This window comes from Myotis nattereri (assembly GCF_964212035.1).
Source record: "Myotis nattereri genome assembly, chromosome: 4".
Taxonomy (NCBI): Eukaryota; Metazoa; Chordata; class Mammalia; order Chiroptera; family Vespertilionidae; genus Myotis; species Myotis nattereri.
In genome coordinates, this window is record NC_138079.1 from 1,084,855 (window position 1) to 1,105,059 (window position 20,205).

Below are 20,205 nucleotides of genomic sequence, written 5' to 3' on the forward strand. Positions count from 1 at the left end.
GGGTCAGGCAGCGCTGCCCATCGCTGGCTGAGACCTGCAGGTGTGCTGCAATGTGCATGCAGACCCTCTATCAAAGACTGGTGCACTTAGCGGATCCCAGGCCTTAAGGAAGTCTCTAGTTATTGGCTGACCCACTAAGCTAACCAAGCAGAGATGTCAGTGGCCATGCACAACATACAACTAAGTCAGAAAAGTCTACCCAACAAACAACAATTGGCAACAAGAATAAACTCAGGGCGGAAGGGAAGAGGGGAATCTATTGCCATTTTTTAAATGTGCAGTTTCAGCAAAAAAATTACAAGACATGTAAAGAAACAACGAAGTATGTCCACGCACCAGGAAAAGAGCAGTCAATAGAAACCGTGCCTGAGGAAGGGCAGACATTAGACTTCCTACTTTAAATCAGCTGTTTTAAAAATGCTCAAAATTCATCACAAAAAAAACTGACTTTAATGTGTAATAGTACACTTTTGATGCAAACTTCAAAAGTGATAAAACTGTTAGATTGACTCCATCACAACTATTACAGGGTATCTTGCTTCTTAAGCAGCTGTCATGCCGAGAGAGAGGGGAGAGGGGAGAGGGGAGAGGGGAGAGGGGAGAGGGGAGAGGGGAGAGGGGAGAGGGGAGAGGGGAGAGGGGAGAGGGGAGAGGGGAGAGGGGAGAGGGGAGAGGGGAGAGGGGAGAGGGGAGAGGGGAGAGGGGAGAGGGGAGAGGGGAGAGGGGAGAGGGGAGAGGGGAGAGGGGAGAGGGGAGAGGGGAGAGGGGAGAGGGGAGAGGGGAGAGGGGAGAGGGGAGAGGGGAGAGGGGAGAGGGGAGAGGGGAGAGGGGAGAGGGGAGAGGGGAGAGGGGAGAGGGGAGAGGGGAGAGGGGAGAGGGGAGAGGGGAGAGGGGAGAGGGGAGAGGGGAGAGGGGAGAGGGGAGAGGGGAGAGGGGAGAGGGGAGAGGGGAGAGGGGAGAGGGGAGAGGGGAGAGGGGAGAGGGGAGAGGGGAGAGGGGAGAGGGGAGAGGGGAGAGATGGGTCTGTAAGATCTATAGGAGAGAATGGCAGGAACTCGAAGAGTACAGTGTGGTCTGTGATCGTCTATTCCACGTCCCTTACGGGTATTTTTACCTAATGCGGAGGGATTCTGGGCGTGCTCTGCCTGGAGAAAACGAAGCAGAAACCACTCGTCTGGCCCTCACAGTTATTATGGTCTTCATTTCCTGACCCTGAGTCTCCTTCGACTGTGATGGAACGGCTGGGACGAGTGGCAGTGGGAGGTGCACCTGCAGCTGGCAAAGCCACCAGGACAGAGCTGCAGGAACATACTGCCTACAGTGTCCACCTCTACCAGGAATGTAATAAATGACATGGATAAAGTAAAACTGCATAATTATTTGATGGTAAAAATAATAGTAAGACTTCTTTATAGCTAAGGTAAAATCCAACTTTTAAGAAAATTTAAATTTTTAAATTCTTTTTATCTTTTCCTTTGTCACTATTAACCTTGACATAATTTGATAAAAGAAAAAGAGCTTAAATCTCATCACTCATTTTACTGATATTTAGGTAGTTTCAGGAACTCTAGTGATTACAATAATTCACAGGGTCTCTGTACCCCAAGATGAGAGCTAAGCACACACCTGCATCTCCCCCTTCTCCTCGGGCTTGGCCGGCTTTGCAGCCTCCGTAGCGGAGTTTTTCAAGCTTTCTCGGCTGCAGCGCAGAAGCACTTCCACCACATAGAGCGGGTCGAGCTCCCCGGAGTTGGGCTGGAAGAGCAGAGAAGGTCATTCACTCTGAGACACTGACCTGCACGCGTCCAGGGACGGTGTCCTTGGCACTGATGAGCTCAGAGGAGAAATATAAATTATCATGAAATTAAAATCCGTTGTTGTTGTTAGGAAAATAAACCCATGCCATTTTAAGCATGACATTTAAGATTATTCAAAAAATTAATCTTCTCTTAAGATAATCCTTTCTCATCTTTGATCAATTTTGTGAGTCTGAAAAAAACATTTCATTAACAATTTATATAAAATTCTATTTTAAGAACAAATAGTTTACCTTAACATTTGACTTTTTGGAGAAATTCACGACTACTCCCCAGCCAAAATCGTCTCCTTCATTCTTTACCTAAAAAGAAAGTAAAGCACATAAACAAGGACATTTGTGTCCAAAAGGCAATTTTAAGCCATACCCACATTACAGGCTAACAAAACTGAGTCTTCCTGATGAAGTATTGTTTGAGAGATCACTGTTAAACTTATGGAAAAAGATATTAACTCTACAGAAAAAAAATCACTGCCTATTCCATAAGTCTCTGGAACACCAATGACAAGAATCTCTCAATCGGCAAATGTCAACAAGTGATAACACGGTGTATTTGTTCTGAGAAATCTAAAGTCTTTCATGTTTTATAATTAATAAATTCATCCTACATAAAACTGCCTTTATTTTTTGGACTAGTGGCCCAGTGCACAAAATTCATGCATGGGGTGTGTGTGTGTGTGTGTGCCACTCAGCCCAGCCTGCACCTTCTCCAATCTGGGACCCCTTGGGAGATGTCCGACTAAACCAGCATTCGGACATCCCTTTCGCAATCCCGGAACACTGGCTCCTAACTGCTCACCTATCTGCCTGCCTGATCACCCCTAGCCACTCTGCCTGCTGGCCTGCTCGCTCCCTACTGCCCCCCCTGTCAGCCTGCTCGTCCCCCACTACCCACCCCCGCCGGTCTGCTCACCCCCAACTGTCCCTTTACCCCCCACCGGCCTGATCACCCCCAACTGCCCTCCCCTCCTGACCTGATCGCCCCTAACTGCCTCTGCCTTGGCCCCGCCACCATGGCTTTGTCCAGAAGGTCTCTTGGAATGTCTCCCGGTCTAATTAGCATATTACCCTTTTATTAGTATAGATTTTATAATTGAACACTGTCTACCTCAATTTATATCCTCTAAAATAAAATCTGATTAATGACCCCCCTTAAGCAGAGCCATGTGAAACCAATAAAACCATATAATTACTATAGATCAACTGCTGTAGCAGAAAGCATTTTATCAATATAAAGAAATAGAATAGCTATTCGAAAATTATCCAATATTAAAATATCTAAACATTTTTTAAAAAGTAACATACCTTTACCAAACGACCTGGTTGTAGAAATGGTAAGCAATATTTTGGTTTGTGAATATATTCTTCAATTTCTTTACCCAGCTTGGCAAGCTGCTGCCTGATCTTGTAATAGATGACCACGCTTTCTTCATTGGGTATCACTATTTTATTATATTGTTCTTCCGAGTTCCGCACCTCTGTAAATAAACGCATGTACCATGTAGAAACTGCACACCCACAATGTATGCAACCACCCCACCCTCTAGTTCACCTACTGCAAGAGGAAACCCACCCCATCCAGCACACACCTCATCCCTTCCTCCCCAGCCCCGGTGCCTTTCTGTCTGCTTTCCGTCTGCATGGATTCTCCTGTTCTGGACAGTTCATACTTATTACATCAAACAACATGCAGCCTGATGTCGTTTATGTTGGGGCCTCTCCTGGTGCTTCCTTTCTTGGCTGAGTAATATTCCAGTACATGGGGGTACCATTTTACTTATCCTCTTACCAGCTGATGAACATTTAAATTATTTCCACCTTTTGGCTGTAAACAGTGCTGCTATAAACATTTATGCAGACAAACATGCGTTCGTTGGAACATACTTCCCATTCTTTAGGTTATGTACCAGGAGTGAAATTGTTGGGTCTTATGGTAATTCTACCATTAAATTTGCTGTGGAAGTGCTACACTATTTCCCACACAACCCCACCATTTTAGTAACTACCTTTTTAAAAACAACAATCCTAAGGGGTGTGAGGTGGTATCTGTGTGGTTACCATGTACATTTCCCTAATAACTCATGATGTAGAGCATCTTTTCACATGTTTGTGGGAAACTACTTATCTTCTTTAGAGAAATGTCCATCCAAACCCTTTGCCCATTTAAATTACACTTTTGTTGTTGAGTTTTAAGAATTCTTTATATATTCCTGATACTTGATCCGTATGTGATTTGGAAATATTTCCTCCCAGTCTGTGGGTTTTCTTTTCACTTTATTGTTGGTGTCTACTGAAGTGTAAGTTTTTAATTTTGATTAAATAAAATTTATTTTCTTTTGCTGATTGTCTTTTTGGTGTATTCTCTAGAAAACAACTGCCAAATCCAAGGTTATGAAGATTTATGCCTATGCTTTCTTCTAAGAGTCTTATGGTTTCAGCTCTTATATTTAGGACTGTCATCAATTTCAGTTAATTTTTATGTATGGTGTGAGGTAAGGATCCAACTTCATTCTTTTGCACTTGGCTGTCCTGTTGCCCATGCAGCGTTTGTGAAAAATCAACTGCCCACAGATGCATGGATTTCTGCTTAAACACTGTTCCCACCCTCCACTCCAAATCACGCTGTGCTAATGAGTCAGAAGCCTGAGAGACTGTAAGTCACCTGTGGTTTGTATCTAGGACTCTAACTACAGCTATAGCCCACTCCCAATCAAAGAGCAGAGGGACACAGCATGAGCAGCTGCTCTCCCCACAGTGCACACCCCACCCCAGCACAGCCTCAGCCTCAGCATCAGGAGACAGCAGGGGAGACACAGCCATAAACTGCTCAGACTGTGCAACCAAGTTCCTCCTTCTGAGGAAGGCAGGACGCAGTGGTTCCAAACATGCATTCCTATCAGATTATATGTAAAACACTTAACAGACTTGAGTGATGGCAAAATGGACTGCTACTCCAGTACTGAGCAAATTTTGGAACAGTTCAAGTTTAAAAGGCTTTACTGATCTATGGCAATATTATCAATAATTAAACAGGTAGTTCCTGAGCAATTAATGTAAATTATCTCATTGAATTCTCATGAATTGGATGAACTAGATAGTATCTCAACTGCATAAAAGAGCAAACTAAGGTTCAAGTAGTCCCATATGTAACTCCACAGCCCTTGCCATTGTATTAACTCAGGCATTATCTATGAATGAAACCAAACAAAAAAATTAAGAGTAAGTCTGCATTTGATTTTCAGTAAATAGACAATACAATCCTGGAAGTTCTACTCTTATGGCTCACTAAGAAATCTATTGTGGACTTAGTAAATGAAAACATCTCATGTAGCCAGCCTTCCCAGTTTCTTATTAAAACAACCAAAAACAAAAAACCACCACTGTATCTATCTATCTATGTATGTGTGTGTGTGTATCCTATCTAATAATAGACAAACATGGTAATTAACCATATCTCTCTTATGCTTCCCATTGGCTAATCAGCAGGATATGCAAATTAACTGCCAACAAAGATGGCGGCCGGCAGCCACGCAGCTGAAGCGAACAGGATGCTTGCTTGCTCCAGTGATGGAGGAAGCCAAGGTTCCCCGCCTGCTGCGGCCCAGCTCTGAGCTCCAGATGCAACAACGTTGCAATTATAGAAGCTAAACAAACCCCAGGTACCTGCTTTCAGCCGCCAGCGGGCTCAGAGCTTAGAGCACCAGTGATGGCAACAGAGTTTCAATTCTAGAAGCTAAACAAACCCAGATACCTGCTTTCAGCCAGCCACGGCCTCAGAGCTGGAGCCAGCTCTCAGCTCCAGTGACAGCTATAGAAGGTAAATAAATCCCAGAATAAAAAAAAAAAGAAAATAAAAAAAGAGGCTGGGAGCTTCAGTCACCCGCCAGCCTGAAAACGGCCCTCAGCCCCTCACCCAGACTGGCCAGGCACCCCAGTGGGGACTGCCACCCTGAAGGGGGAGTGACCAGCTACAAACAGCCATCAGCCTGTCATCCAGGCTGGCCAGGCACCCAAGCGGGACCCCCACCCTAATCCAGATCACCCTTCAGGGCAAACCAGCCAGCCCCCACCCGTGCACCAGGCCTCTATCCTATATAGTAAAAGGGTAATATGCAAACTGACCCTAACAGCAGAAAGACTGGGAATGACTGGTCACTATGACATACACTGACCACCAGGGGGCAGACGCTCAATGCAGGAGCTGCCCTCTGGTGGTCAGTGCGCTCTCACAAGGGGGAGCTCTGCTCAGCCACAAGCCAGGGTGATGGCTGCCAGTACAGCGGTGGTGGTGGGAGCCTCTCCTGCCTCCTCAGTAGCGCTAAGGATGTCTGGCTGCAGCTTAGGTCTGCTCCCTGCTGGCAAGTGGGCATCCCCCGAGGGCTGCCGGGCTGCCAGAGGGATGTCTGATTGCCAGCTTAGGCCCAATCCCCTGGGGAGCAGGCCTAAGCCAGCAAGTGGTCATCCCCTGAGGGGTCCCAGACTGCGAGAGGGCACAGGCCGGGCTGAGGGACCCCCCCCCCATCCCCCCTGAGTGCACAAATTTTTGTGCACCAGGCCTCTAGTATGTATGTATGTGTATATATATATATACACACACACACACACATATATACATATATATTAAAAAAAGAAGTAATATGCAAATGAGGTTGGGACTCTGTAACGGTCACAATCAGCTCAGCAGGAGGGGCCAGGCACGGCCCCAAGCCTGAGAGAACAACACGCAGGCACGGCCTGGAGCCTGAGATCAACACAGAGGGGCACCTGCTCTGAACCTCTGCAGTGCGGCTGGGGGGAGGGCCCCAGTGGACATACACATACTCACACACAGGGCGCCTGCTCCGAGCCTCTGCGGCGCGGCTGGGGGCAGGTCCCCAGCGGGGACAGACACAGACACAGACACACACACACATGGGGTGCCTGCTCCCAGCCTCCGCGGCCTGACTGCGGCTTAGGCCTGTTCCCCACGGGGAGCTGTCCTAAGCTGTCAGGACATCCCCTGAGGACTCCTGGACTGTGAGAGGGGTAGGCTGGGCTGAGGGCCCCTCGCCCCACCCGCCCAGCGCACGAATTTTGTGCACTGGGCCTCTAGTTTCTAAAATAAAGGTGAATTACAACAGTCTATATCCTGGCTGTGCTATGTTTAAGGTTCCAGCAGCATCAACAGCAAAAAGGAGCTACACCTTCCTGGTAACGAGGGCCAACTGCACCAAACTGCTCTGCAGTGAAGCAGCAGCACAGAGCTCCCCTGCCCCATCTCCTGCTCCCTGTTCATTCCAGGCAGCCTGAAAACTACACTGAAGGTGCTGCAATTCCCTCATCAATTCCCTCTCCTGTCTCATCACCTAAACTCCTACTTCCTCCACTAAAAAGCCCATTATACTTTGGATACTCAGTCTTTTGTTTATTGGTTTCAAAGTGTTAGAATAACAAGACCTGCTCCTTTAAAACAAGAGGGAAATGCAGGGATAATTCAACTGAGAAGTATCCAGGGCACAGGAGCAACACTAGTCAGAGCCACACTGGAAACAGGTGCTCCCTTCCCATGGGGCTTAGGGAGACAGACAGCAGATGGAGAAGTGGTGGCAATGTTTAAGTTCACGGAACAGGTAGCAGACTCTTGGTCAAGTCATGACCAACAATCTGAGCCCAGCTAGAAGTTATGCTAGATCATAATCATTTCCTCTTTCCTTAATTTCCAAGGCCTTCATTAAGACCTACATTAGAATCAGCCACAGAGAAGTGTCCTGACAGGGTTTTCTTCCTTCCCTATGAAACGTCTGGTCAGCGATGAGGACTGGCTGCAGTTGTGACCTTTCTGCATGACAGGACCCAGACCTGGCTCACAGAAAGCCCCAGGGCCAAGCAGCACCCAGGCGGGAGCCCAGCCGCGAAGCCATGAGTGGTTGTACTTACTCTCCACCACCCCGGGAATGGCTCTGTAATGCTGAAACTGGTAGAAGGACTTCTCCAGCATGTACTCGGGATTGATTTCTTCCACACGCAGCAAGTTCAGAACCATGTTGTAGGTTAAATGGAAAGCGCTATTCAAGGGGTCGGCTGAGCCCTGAGAGGAGTGAACATGTCGCTAGTTTAGGTTATTCAAATAAACTCACACCAATAGTTTTCACCTGGTAGGTTGCTTCATAATTTAACTCTATGTGAAGGAACGCTACAAAGTGTATTACGTTTTCCTGGAAAGCGTTTCAGCCCAGCAAGATGAGCAAGCTCTAGAGCCCTGCTGTGTAACACAGCACCTGTAGTCAACAACGTGTTGTGAAGAGGGTTAATCTCATGTTGTGTTCCTTCCACGATAAAATTTAAAAATAAAATAAAAATTTTAATGAGCTCTGACCAGGTGGCTCAATTGGTTGGAGCATCGTCCCACACACAAAAAGGTTGCAGGTTCGATTCCCAGACAGGGCACATACCTAGGGTGCAGGCTCAATCCCCAGTCAAGGTGCACACAGGAGGCAACCGATCAATGTTTCTCTCACATCAGTGTTTCTTTCTCAAAAAAAAAAAATCAATAAAAACATATTCTCAGGTGAGGATTAAAACAGCAATAAAATCTAATATACTGACCTATGTATGTCTTAACGTATTTTGAAGCTTTAATTTTGTTTTAAAATTTTAGTTTTAAATTACAGTTCACATTCAATATTATTTTATACTAGAGGCCTGGTGCACAAAATTCGTGCAGGGGTAGAGTCCCTAGGCCTGGCAGGTGATCAGGGCCTTCCTTCCCCCGGCTGGGGGCCTTCCTTCATTCCACACCGCCCCCTGGTGTTCAGTGCACGTCAGAGCGAGTGGTCAAACTCCCGAGGGGACAATTTGCATATTAGCCTTTTATCATATAGTTTCAGGTGTACAGCATAGTGGTTAGACAATCACATTACTTTAGTTAAAAAGTGATCCCCCTGAAATTTCAAGTACTCACCTGGCCCCATTCACAGTTATCACAATATTACTGACTATATTCTCCATGCTGTCCTTTCCATCCCTGTGACCATTCTATAGCTACCAATCTGCACTTTCCAACCCCTTCGTTTGTTTCACCTTTAGTTTAAATACCTCATGAGCCCCAGCCGGTTTGGCTCAGTGGATAGAGCACTGGCCTGCGGACTCAAGGGTCCTGGGTTCAGTTCCGGCCAAGGGCATGTACCTTGGTTGCGGGCACATCCCCAGTAGGGAGTGTGCAGGAGGCAGCTGATCGATGTTTCTCTCTCATCGATGTTTCTAACTCTCTATCCCTCTCCCTTCCTCTCTGTAAAAAAATATATTTAAAATAAATAAATAGCTCATGAGCTGGCAGTTAATTTTATATTTTTAATTAATGGTAAGTTTCCTATCTTATCAATAGTTTGCTCTAGGGATTTAAGAATGTGGAGGAGGATAAGGAAAGCAACCAGGTTGAACTTCCTTGAGAAGCTCTTCAAAATAAAACATCTTAAACAATCTAAAACACAAACACTACACAAGCAAAATGAACAGGATCATCTGAAATAAAGCTTAAAATTTTTAAATTAGTTTTGGGGTATTTATAATCTATCAATAGGCTAAAACAGGATGGTAGATTGTAGAATTAATTTATTCAGCTACCTGGGCTTGCAAAGGTAGAGGCAGGTAACTGCCCAAACCCTGACATCATGGGCCTCACTTCCTGTTCGGGTAGGGAGAGCAACTCCTGCAATGGAGGGAGATGTCAAGGTCACCTTAAATTTGAAGGGAAAGTGAGTGCTTTCACCTTCACTGAGGATCATCACATCCCTCCACACCATGAGCCGCTGATTAGAACAGAAAGTAGGAGACAAAATACCAGCACTTGGATTACTTACCCTCTGCTCCCTCCCCCAGCCCAGGCAGTTTTGTAAATCAATTCATCTCCTTAGAAAGATATCTGAACTGACAAAACTAATTTCAGAGTTGCTCCTGAAGTATTTTTCTCAAATTCCTGCTGCAGGTGCAGAATCTTAACTCTGTTACCTTAAGTAGTTGCTTCCCAATAGTTGGGCTCATCTTTTCGTCAACCATAAGAATCACGATTCCTCTGTCATCCATGCCCCTCCTTCCGGCACGACCAGACATCTGAATGTACTCACCGGAAGAAATCTGAACAGACATAAGAAAAGTTCTAAGTTTAGGAGAGAACCTGGTAAAAAACATAGTCTTACTTTTTTTTTTCTTATAAAATACACAAGTACAAGTTACATAGTCCAAAAAACCCCCCAAAACCCATGATTAAAAACATGAACTTTTCAGAGAGTGTAAATGAAAACACAAAACTGCAAAACACTTAAGAGTAACATTTAAATTTTAGCTCCAAAATGATCAAATCCATACCTACCGGGAAATATCAGCTAATTCACTGGCATAAAAAAATCTTTAAGTTAGATATTCTGAAAAACAGTAGTCGAAAAAAGCAGACAATGACCAAACTACTAAATCCTAACCCAATCATAAATTTTCTTGATGTACATGAGATTAGTATAAAATTAACCTTAGTTTTAAAGAAGCACAATTATTTCTAACTTTCACAGTGTAAGTCCTTGGAGTTAGGTAGAGTCCATTCATCACCAAGAACAACCTAGTGAGAGGGCTAGGTGCTTCAAATACCTTAAAGTGAGGAAATGAAAATCAGTGTATTTATGATGATTTAAAGCATTCCCGAATCATCTGCCCACTTATCCCTCCCAAACTTTTTCACTGAAAGGTTTTTTTGTTTGTTTGCTTTTTGGCTAAAGGATAGAAATGTAAAGGATCTGAAGCTTAACCTTGATAAGCTTGTTGTACGTATTAGCTCAGGTACAAGTTCAAGAGTATTTAGAACTAAACGTCTCTAAGATTGCATGAGCCAAAATCACCTTAAGTAAAACAAAAGTAAAAGTTATTTCAATATCGGAATCAACTTTACTTACCCATCGAAAGTCTTTCCCATCAAATTTTCGGGCATTTGTAAATAAAACTGTCCTAGCCGGCATGTTAATCCCCATGGCAAAGGTCTCCGTCGCAAATAACGCCTAATTTAGTGAATAATTATACAATTATTCATCAAGAGGGAAGAGGATAAAAATACTTTATTTCATCAACTCAGCAGAATGCTACTCATCTCTAAAAAGATGAAGAGCTATGCATGTGACAAAATTAAATAACATGGGTAGTACAATCACTTTTGTTTAAAAAATAAAGCACGTGTTACTTGCATGAGTGCTCATGGAAATGTCCAGGACATGAGGGGAATGATGGCCTTTCATTTTACTTTATGCACGATTGTTCTATTTAAACTTTACAACCAACAAGTATCACTTATGCTTTCTTAAAAGAGACTTTAAAATGGCTCAGAGCCTGAACAAGACCCAGGGATAAATAGTGACCAATTCTTCACTTAAAATACCTCTTGTATGTTCTTTAGGACAGCGGTCGCCAAACTTTTGGACCTCACGCACCACCAGTGGTCCACGAACCTCCAGTTGGCAACCGCTGCTTTAGGATGAATAAATTTCTTTCAAATAGTCTACATAGCGCTGAAATTCTCATGATAAATTTCTAATCTAATTTTTAAACAAAACAATTTGAGTCATATATAGGCTGATGACTACATTTTAAAGTTGTATTCCATTTTTAACATCCCATTTCTGGGTATAGATACCAACATAATTTTTTTTTTTTTTTTGACATTCAAAATGAAAACAACTTTATTGCAAAGTTTAGGACACAATAGACTTCACAGAACAGAAATAAGACAATCCCAAGACACTGGAGTGTAACATCGCAGCTGACAGGTTAGTACTCCTCACCCTCATCCTCTCCCTCAATACTATCTGCTCCAACCTCCTCATAATCCTTCTCAAGGGCAGCCATGTCCTCACGGGCCTCAGAAAACTCTCCTTCCTCCATGCCCTCACCCACGTACCAGTGGACAAAGGCACGCTTGGCATACATCAGGTCAAACTTGTGGTCCAGGCGAGCCCAGGCCTCAGCAATAGCTGTGGTGTTGCTCAGCATGCACACAGCTCGCTGTACTTTGGCCAGGTCTCCACCAGGGACCACAGTGGGAGGCTGGTAGTTAATGCCAACTTTGAAGCCAGTGGGGCACCAGTCCACAAACTGGATGCTGCGCTTGGTCTTGATGGTGGCAATGGCAGCATTGACATCTTTGGGGACCACGTCACCACGGTACAACAGGCAGCAAGCCATGTATTTACCATGGCGAGGGTCACATTTCACCATCTGGTTGGCTGGCTCAAAGCACGCATTGGTGATTTCTGCTACAGTAAGCTGCTCATGGTAGGCTTTCTCAGCAGAGATGACAGGGGCATATGTGGCCAGAGGGAAGTGGATGCGGGGATAGGGCACCAGGTTGGTCTGGAATTCAGTCAGATCAACATTCAGGGCTCCATCAAACCTGAGGGATGCAGTGATGGAGGACACAATCTGGCTAATAAGGCGGTTGAGGTTAGTGTAGGTTGGGCGCTCAATATCGAGGTTTCTACGACAGATGTCATAGATGGCCTCGTTGTCAACCATGAAGGCACAGTCAGAGTGCTCCAGGGTGGTGTGGGTGGTGAGGATGGAGTTGTAGGGCTCAACCACAGCTGTGGAGACCTGGGGGGCCGGGTAAATAGAGAACTCCAGCTTGGACTTCTTGCCATAATCGACAGAGAGACGTTCCATCAGCAGGGAGGTGAACCCAGAACCAGTTCCCCCACCAAAGCTGTGGAAAACCAAGAAGCCCTGAAGGCCTGTGCACTGGTCAGCCAGTTTCCGAATTCGGTCCAGGACCAGGTCAATGATCTCCTTGCCAATGGTGTAGTGTCCACGGGCATAGTTATTGGCAGCATCTTCCTTGCCTGTGATCAGCTGCTCAGGGTGGAAGAGCTGGCGGTAGGTGCCATTTCGAACTTCATCAATGACTGTGGGTTCCAGGTCTACAAACACTGCCCTGGGCACATGCTTGCCAGCGCCCGTCTCACTGAAGAAGGTGTTGAAGGAGTCATCTCCCCCGCCAATGGTCTTGTCACTTGGCATCTGGCCATCGGGCTGGATGCCGTGTTCCAGGCAGTAGAGCTCCCAGCAGGCATTGCCGATCTGGACACCAGCCTGGCCAACATGGATGGAGATGCACTCACGCATAGCTGAGACTTGTAGGGCTCGGCGGGGCTGAAAAATGCGAGGGACCGGGAACAAGGACCTCCCACTGACAGATTACCAAGGAATCCGGGGGAGAAGTCGATACCAACATAATTTTAAACATTAAATCAGACTGCCTGGTTTAAATCAGAATATCATCTGTAAGTCTACCTGCAATTCTCCCATCTTCTCTAGTCTTTTACATCTGTATACAGAAGGGAGTTCACCTGCAGAATCAGCTGCAGGTCTGACAATTCAATAGCACCTTTGACAAAATGCCACGCTGTACCGATCGTGTTAGCATTTCTTACTGAAAATAAACGGTACAAATGACTTTACCTATAGCCCAAATTCATGAAGTACACGCACAACTCCCATGTTTGAAACTTCACACCTGCCGCTTTGCTTTTACAAAAGTCCTACATTATTAGCAGCTGTTTTGCGAAGCAAAAAAAAACAAAGAGGATTTTTGCTTTTACCAAAAAAGGCAAAAGGCAAAAGCAGGGTCTGCGTGTTTGGCAGCAGCCGTTAGAGGCTGGTGCACTGCACGGCGAGGTGCCCTGTAGCTCCTTCCCCAGGAACCACCTCCACATCAGCCGCAGTTCTGAGCTGCGTCTGGGAGCACCTGCGCTTTACCATGACTGACTGTGCACAGGTCAGCAAGACGTGTCCTAAGGAATCAGAAAAGCCCACAAGCCCGTAAGCATGCTGCGCTTGGTATAAAACCGGGTGCAAGGAAGCATTTTGGTGGCAATGAAATAAAGCGTTTTGGTGGCAATGAGTGTACTGAATCTTGGGTCTGGGAACCCACAGTAATTTTCCATATAAATTAACGTAAATGCTTCTTCAAGTTATGCCCTTTCAGCTGATGAAAGGCTTCCTAGCAGCGCCCTACTTTTGGACAGCAGGGGGCCTGTGTAACTGTATAGAAATCAAGTGCTTCCCTCAGCTACACTGTGTTACCCAGTTCAAACAACAAAACAATATAACCAAACTGTTCACACAATAATTCTCGGGCGTAATAAACAAACATGAAATCATACCTTTATCAATCCTTCAGAAAAGAGGATTTCTATCGTTTCTTTCAAAATAGGAAGTAAACCACCGTGGTGGATGCCAATCCCCCGCTTCAAAAGAGGAAGCACATGTTCAACCTGCGATTGGAATATTTATTTAACAATGTGAGGAAGAGGGAAATTAAAAACCCTAAAGCAACTAATTAAGGAAAACGGGTAATCAAGAAAGAATGCTGTTTAAAGAGACATCACATAAGCGTTACAGAATAAAAGCAGAAACTAAACCTGTATCCCCTGACCAAACCCAAAACATAAGCAACTCTATCAGGCTTCCTGTATGAAAACAGCTTATGAAAAAGTCTGAAAGGCATGTTTTAAATAAACTTTATAAATGCTTTGTTACCTCATTCAAATGTACAGCATCACTTTATCTCCTCCAAAAAATTAAAGTTTATGAGGAAAAAGTTAGTGTCTGCACAAAATAAACTTAAATACTAGCCAACTCAGACCAAAAAGAATTAAGTAGGGAGCATTATCTCAATCCGTTGAGGTTCTGCTTCCTGGCAATTGTCGACAGTTTGGCTCAAATAAACTCACAAAATTCTTTAAAAAAAAGAATTAAGTAACTATAACACGTTTAGCATAATGTATGTACTTCCTCTAAAAGGAAGTGAGGTGCCGAAGAGGTCATTCTCATCAACACTATACCAATGCCATTTAAGGTCCACTATTTAATAAGTGTGCTAGGGTTACAAAATACATAAAGACATGGCTCATCCCTTCTCTACTAACCATTCAGCTGGGAAGAAAAACTACAAAAAAAAAAAAATTATAAGTTAAATATTCTTTTAAATAGCAATACATTGGCCTGGCCAGGTAGCTCAGTTGGTTAGAGCATCATCCCGATATGCCATGGTTGCGGGTTTGATCCCTGGTCAGAGCACATACAAGGATCAACCAATGAATGCGTGAATAAGTGGAACAAATCAATGTTTCTGTTTGTCTCTCTAATATACAGCAATATGCTTTTGTAGTCTTATAAACCCATGTACGTGAAAGCAACCATTCGTAAGCAGAGGACGACCTCCCAGCTTCTCACACGGTCTTTGAAAGGTTAGGTTGGACAGAGCAGCTCAGGTTGGATGCCCATCAGACTCTCTCGGGAGCTGCCACAGCCTTACGTATCTGAAGACTTATACCCGGCATGTCAGGAACAAGCAGCAGCTCAGACCATGAGCACGTTCAGAAAAGAGAGCCTCAGGCAGCACGTCTTTCCTCTCCCCACCTTTTCAGAAGCTTAAAATAAGTCAAGACACCATTTCAGTGCATGACACAACGTATCCCCTGCAGGGGCAAACGTTACAATACAGCAACACAACTAAGAACTGAAGAGTGAACTCATGCCACCTACTCATAGCCACAGCTCACTGCTATCAAACACGAACCTGAGGGAGCTTTTTATCTTCATCCGACAAGCAGTCAATCGCATTACTGAATACTTCTTCCACCATCTTCTTTTCTTCATCTAAGAGAGAACACCCAGAGGCACGTAAGTATCTTACTGAGTCAGCGATACCTCACTTCTAACATGCAGAGAGCAAGAGTCTATAAAGAGTAAAAACAGTACTTTAGATTGTCAGCAGGGAAAGTAGATTAAAATGACTGTAATTATTTAATAAAGTTCACTACCTTTTCAAAACATACATAACAGACCTAATCTGTGAATTAAAGTACTACCATATAAAAATAGTGGCTAACTGTGCTAACTGCTCTGCATACGGGGCTCAAGTCCAAAAATCACAGGTCTCGGGCTCTCGCTATCCACCACTGAGGAAAGGGGGTTAGAGCGAACCATGGCTGCTGCTCTTAGCTGTTAGAGCAGCCACTGAACGCCTCTGCACTTACCCACGACACTGCCTGCTTGTGCAGTCTGTTACACAGCAGGCAGTCACTAAGTACTGGGTAAACTAATCAATATTAACACTGCAACACTGAGTAGACTCAGCACTCGTAGTTATAAGAAAACGTCTCAGCAGAGCAATTCACTCAGTCAAAACAAGAAATACAGTAAATTCTCACGTTAAGAGTCGAGAGGTCCTAAGTGAAATGATGGCTAATGAGACCAATTTTACCACAGGCTAACTGACATAAGCAAGACAAGTTCCTCCAGCATCTCACTGACATTATAACAAAAAGATGTTGAATAAAACGTTACTGGAGGACTGCTGTATTGGCTTCAAGAGGTTAGTTATCTCTCCTTTGTTACTTTGGCCCATGGATAAGTAAAAACTAGCTTTAATGTGGGTGGGTTTATTTCTGTCTTGGAAACAACACAACTGAAATTCAATGTTGGATGAGTGAAGAACTTCTCACGGTACAGGAGTACGTAAGTAAAGGCAGAACTGAATTACAATTGGGCTGGGTTTCCGCACACCACCGTTTTTGGCGAGGTTGTGCTACTACCTAGCTATGTAACTTCAAGCGAGTTCCATGCACAGTTAATGTATGAGAAGAACATGAACTCGCTAGAAGTACTCTTACTTTACTCAAAAGGTACTTAGGTCAGGTAGCTCCGGCTGGGAGTTCTAGAAGGATAGAGCACAGGGCCTTCCACAGGAGGAGGCCTGGCGAGGAGAACACCCGCGCAGTCGGACAGAGGCCAGAGGCCGCACCGCCTGGAGCTGTGCAGGAAGCAGAGGCACAGGCTATGCTCTGTAGCAGGGACCTTGGGATTGCAGAGCAACGTACTTACACCTCCCACCAAAGAAGACAGAGGAGGAAAGATGTGATCAATCCCCTCCTACCGCCTCTACAAATGTGCTGAGCACCTGCTGCTGAACTGTAAGGTGAGCTGCAGATCCTCGCCACATACAGCATGCAATGCCTTGGCAGGGATGTGTTTACATTCCTTCCACTAACATTAAAACTACGCTGAAATCACACAGTACCTGTGTTGAAATCTAACTTGGTCATTTGAAGTGCATAGGCTTCACAATCTTTCTTACTGAAACTGAAAATAATTACAGGTTGAAAATTTCTTTCCATAATCATCTTCACAATCTTGAACACATTTGATGGTCCTGCAAAAAGAGTATATAAAACCAAATCCAAAAATTAACTCAAGATGGATCATAGACCCAAACATAAGAACTAACACTATAAAACTCTTTAAAAACATATAGGAGTAGCCTGGCCCATGACTAAGCAGTTGAAAGTCGACCCAGGAACCAAGAGATCAGGGGCTCAATTCCTGGTCAGGGCGCATGCCCGGGTTGCGGGCTTGATCCTCAGTAGGGGACGTACAGGAGGCAGCTGATTAAGGTTTCCCTCTCATCAATGTCTCTGTCTCTCTATCCTTTTCCCTTCCTCTCTCACAAAATCAATAAAAATGTATTTTTAAAAAACATATAGGAGTGAATCATCATGATTTGGGGTTATGCAAGGCATTCTTGGATATACCAAAAGTACAAGCAATGAAAGAAAATAACAGATAAGTGGATTTCATCAAAATTAATAATTTTATACTTTACAGACACCAACAATAAAGTGAAAAGACAACCCTTGCCCAAAGTAAGTGAGAAAATATTTGCAAATCATCTATCTGATCTAAGGGTCTAGTATCAGAACATATAAAGAATTCTTACAAAAAAAAAACTAAGATGGCGGCATAGATAAACACCGGGAAATAGTCGCCTCCCACAACAATTGAAAATTAGCCCAAAGGACGGAGCAAACATCGTCCAAAACAACAGGAAGGCTGGCTGAGTGTAATTTCTACAACTAGAAGAAAAGAAAAGCACGCTGAGAGCCAGAGGAGCTGCGGAGGCTGAGTGCAGAGGTACGGCGGCGGCTCGCTCTCGCGCGCGCGCGGAAAGGGGGTGGCACCTGAGGACGCGGCTGTCTTTTTGAATCACAAGCTCCCGACTGCTCTGAACTCCGGTTCTGGGAAGTCTCTGGGGACCCAGGACTCATACGGGCAGAGGCTGCTCTCTCAGGCGGCAGCGGGCGAACTTGGGGGCGGATTTTCCTCGGAGGTGCTTGCAGCCATTGCCGGGACACTGAGACGCGCGACTCCAGGCGCGGAGAATCAGCCATTGCTTCTTTCCCCGCCCTTTGACTCCCTGAGACCCCGCCCCACCCAGGCTGCGGCAGAGGCTTTTGCATGTGAATGCCCCAGAACTTTGCAACCTGATAATTACCTAACTGCAGCCGGGCCAGCCAGACCCGGAACTTCCAAGAGAAGGCCCAAGGCCCCGCAGCGGCTTGCATTGCTTCACAGCTGAGCCTCTTCGTGGCCCCGGTTGTGAGGCCTCAGGCAGGGGCTGAATTAGCACCTCCTTAGATCCAGGAGCCACTGTACCCAGTGGTCAGAGGGGGTCCATTCTCCCACTTCAGACACAGCTGCTTCCCTCAGCCAATTGGCCTGGAGGTCAATTCCTCCCAGTGATCCTACAACAAGCGAGGCACCAAGAGTGCACCAAGAGTGTCCACCCCAGGTAACTGGGGAGGCTGAGCCACTGGGCCCTACAGGACACCTGGCGCGCAGGCCACTCTATCAACACAGGGAAGCAGCCAAAATGCGGAGACAAAGAAACAGGTCACAATTGGCAGAAACGGAGGAGGCCAGACGACTGGATATAGAGTTCAAGGCCACGTTTATAAGGTTTGTCAAGAATTTTATGGAAACCGCCGATAAATTTAATAAATCCCTCAAGGAGTATGGTGAGACCATGGAGGTCATGAAAAAGGACCAATTAGAAATTATGCATACACTGACTGAAATAAAGAATACTTTACAGAGCTCCAACAGCAGACAAGAGGATCCCAAGAATCAAGTCAAAGATTTGAAATGCAAAGAAACAAAAAATACCCAACCGAAAAAGAAAAAAGAAAAGAGATTCAAAAAATATGAAGATAGTGTAAGGAACCTCTGGGACAACTTCAAGCGTACCAACATCAGAATTATAGGGGTACCAGAAGGAGAGAGAGGGCAAGATATTGAAAACCTTTTTGAAGAAATAATGACAGAAAACTTCCCCCACCTGGTGAAAGAAATGGACTTACAAGTCCAGGAAGCGCAGAGAACCCCAAACAAAAGGAATCCAAAGAGGACCACACCAAGACACATCATAATTAAAATGCCAAGAGCAAAGGATAAAGAGAGAATCTTAAAAGCAGCAAGAGAAAGACAGTCAGTTACCTACAAGGGAGTACCCATCTGACTGTCAGCTGATTTCTCAACAGAAACCATGCAGGCCAGAAGAGAGTGGCAAGAAATATTCAAAGAGATGAATAGCAAGAACCTGCAACCAAGATTACTTTATCCAGCAAAGCTATCATTCAGAATGGAAGGTCAGATAAAGAGCTTCACGGATAAGAAAAAGCTAAAGGAGTTCATCACCACCAAACCAGCATTATATGAAATGCTGAAAGGTATTCTTTAAGAAGAGGAAAAAGAAAAAAGGAACTCTTACCATTTGCCACAGCATGGATGGAACTGGAGAGTGGATAAATACCACAAGATCTCACTTGTTTGTGGAATATAATGAACAACATAAACTGATGAACAAGGACTGATCCAGAGACGGAGAGGCATTGATTGGACTGTCGGGCCTTGGAAGGAAGGTAGGGGAGGGTGGGGGCAAGGGGGAAAGATCAACCAAAGGACTTATATGTAAGCATATAGGCCTAACCAATGGACATGGACAACGGGGGGGTGAGGGGGTGAGCGGGGAGAGGGGGGATAGAGGGTACACATATGTAATATCTTAATCAATAAAAAATATTAAAAAAAAAAAAAAAGAATTCTTACAATTCAACAACAAAAGGACAATATAATTTTAAAATGGGTAAAGAATTTGAATAGATATTTCTCCAAAGAAGATATACATGCGGCCAATGAGCACATGGAAACATACTCAGCACCACTGGCTACAATGGAAGTGGGAGTCAGATACCACCGCACACCCCTAGGACGACTCTAATCCAATAGACCCGCGGAGCGGCAGGTTGTAGAAGACATGGAAACCCGATACCCTTCAGATGGGATGTAAATGGTGCAGCCACTTTGGAGAATAATCTGAGAGCTACTCAGGTTAAACAATTACCATGTGACTCAGCTATTCCATCCCTAGGGATGTACACGAAAAAGAACATGTTCATACAAAACGAAGAACACATGATTATAGCAGCATCATTTACAATAACCAAATAGCGGAAATAGCTCTGGCCAGAAGCTCAGTT

General features: G+C 44.8%; 2 protein-coding genes across 2 annotated transcripts in view; both read right to left on the reverse strand.

The window, feature by feature from the left end:
- The window catches only part of MTREX (Mtr4 exosome RNA helicase), a 53,423-nt gene that overhangs the window by 18,635 nt on the left and 14,583 nt on the right, over positions 1-20,205 (reverse strand). The window contains exons 11-19 of the mRNA XM_081089693.1: positions 16,911-17,042; positions 15,408-15,487; positions 13,990-14,100; positions 10,735-10,836; positions 9,803-9,928; positions 7,733-7,883; positions 3,122-3,294; positions 2,051-2,119; positions 1,627-1,755 (exon numbers count right to left, since the gene is read on the reverse strand). Of these exons, the coding sequence (XP_080945819.1) occupies positions 1,627-1,755; positions 2,051-2,119; positions 3,122-3,294; positions 7,733-7,883; positions 9,803-9,928; positions 10,735-10,836; positions 13,990-14,100; positions 15,408-15,487; positions 16,911-17,042 (1,073 nt within the window). The remainder of the gene's footprint in view (positions 1-1,626; positions 1,756-2,050; positions 2,120-3,121; positions 3,295-7,732; positions 7,884-9,802; positions 9,929-10,734; positions 10,837-13,989; positions 14,101-15,407; positions 15,488-16,910; positions 17,043-20,205) is intronic.
- LOC308518141 (tubulin alpha-1C chain) lies at positions 10,873-13,794 on the reverse strand. The gene has a single exon (XM_081089696.1). The coding sequence runs from the start codon at positions 12,947-12,949 to the stop codon at positions 11,600-11,602; it is 1,350 nt and encodes a 449-aa protein (XP_080945822.1). The 5' UTR covers positions 12,950-13,794; the 3' UTR covers positions 10,873-11,599.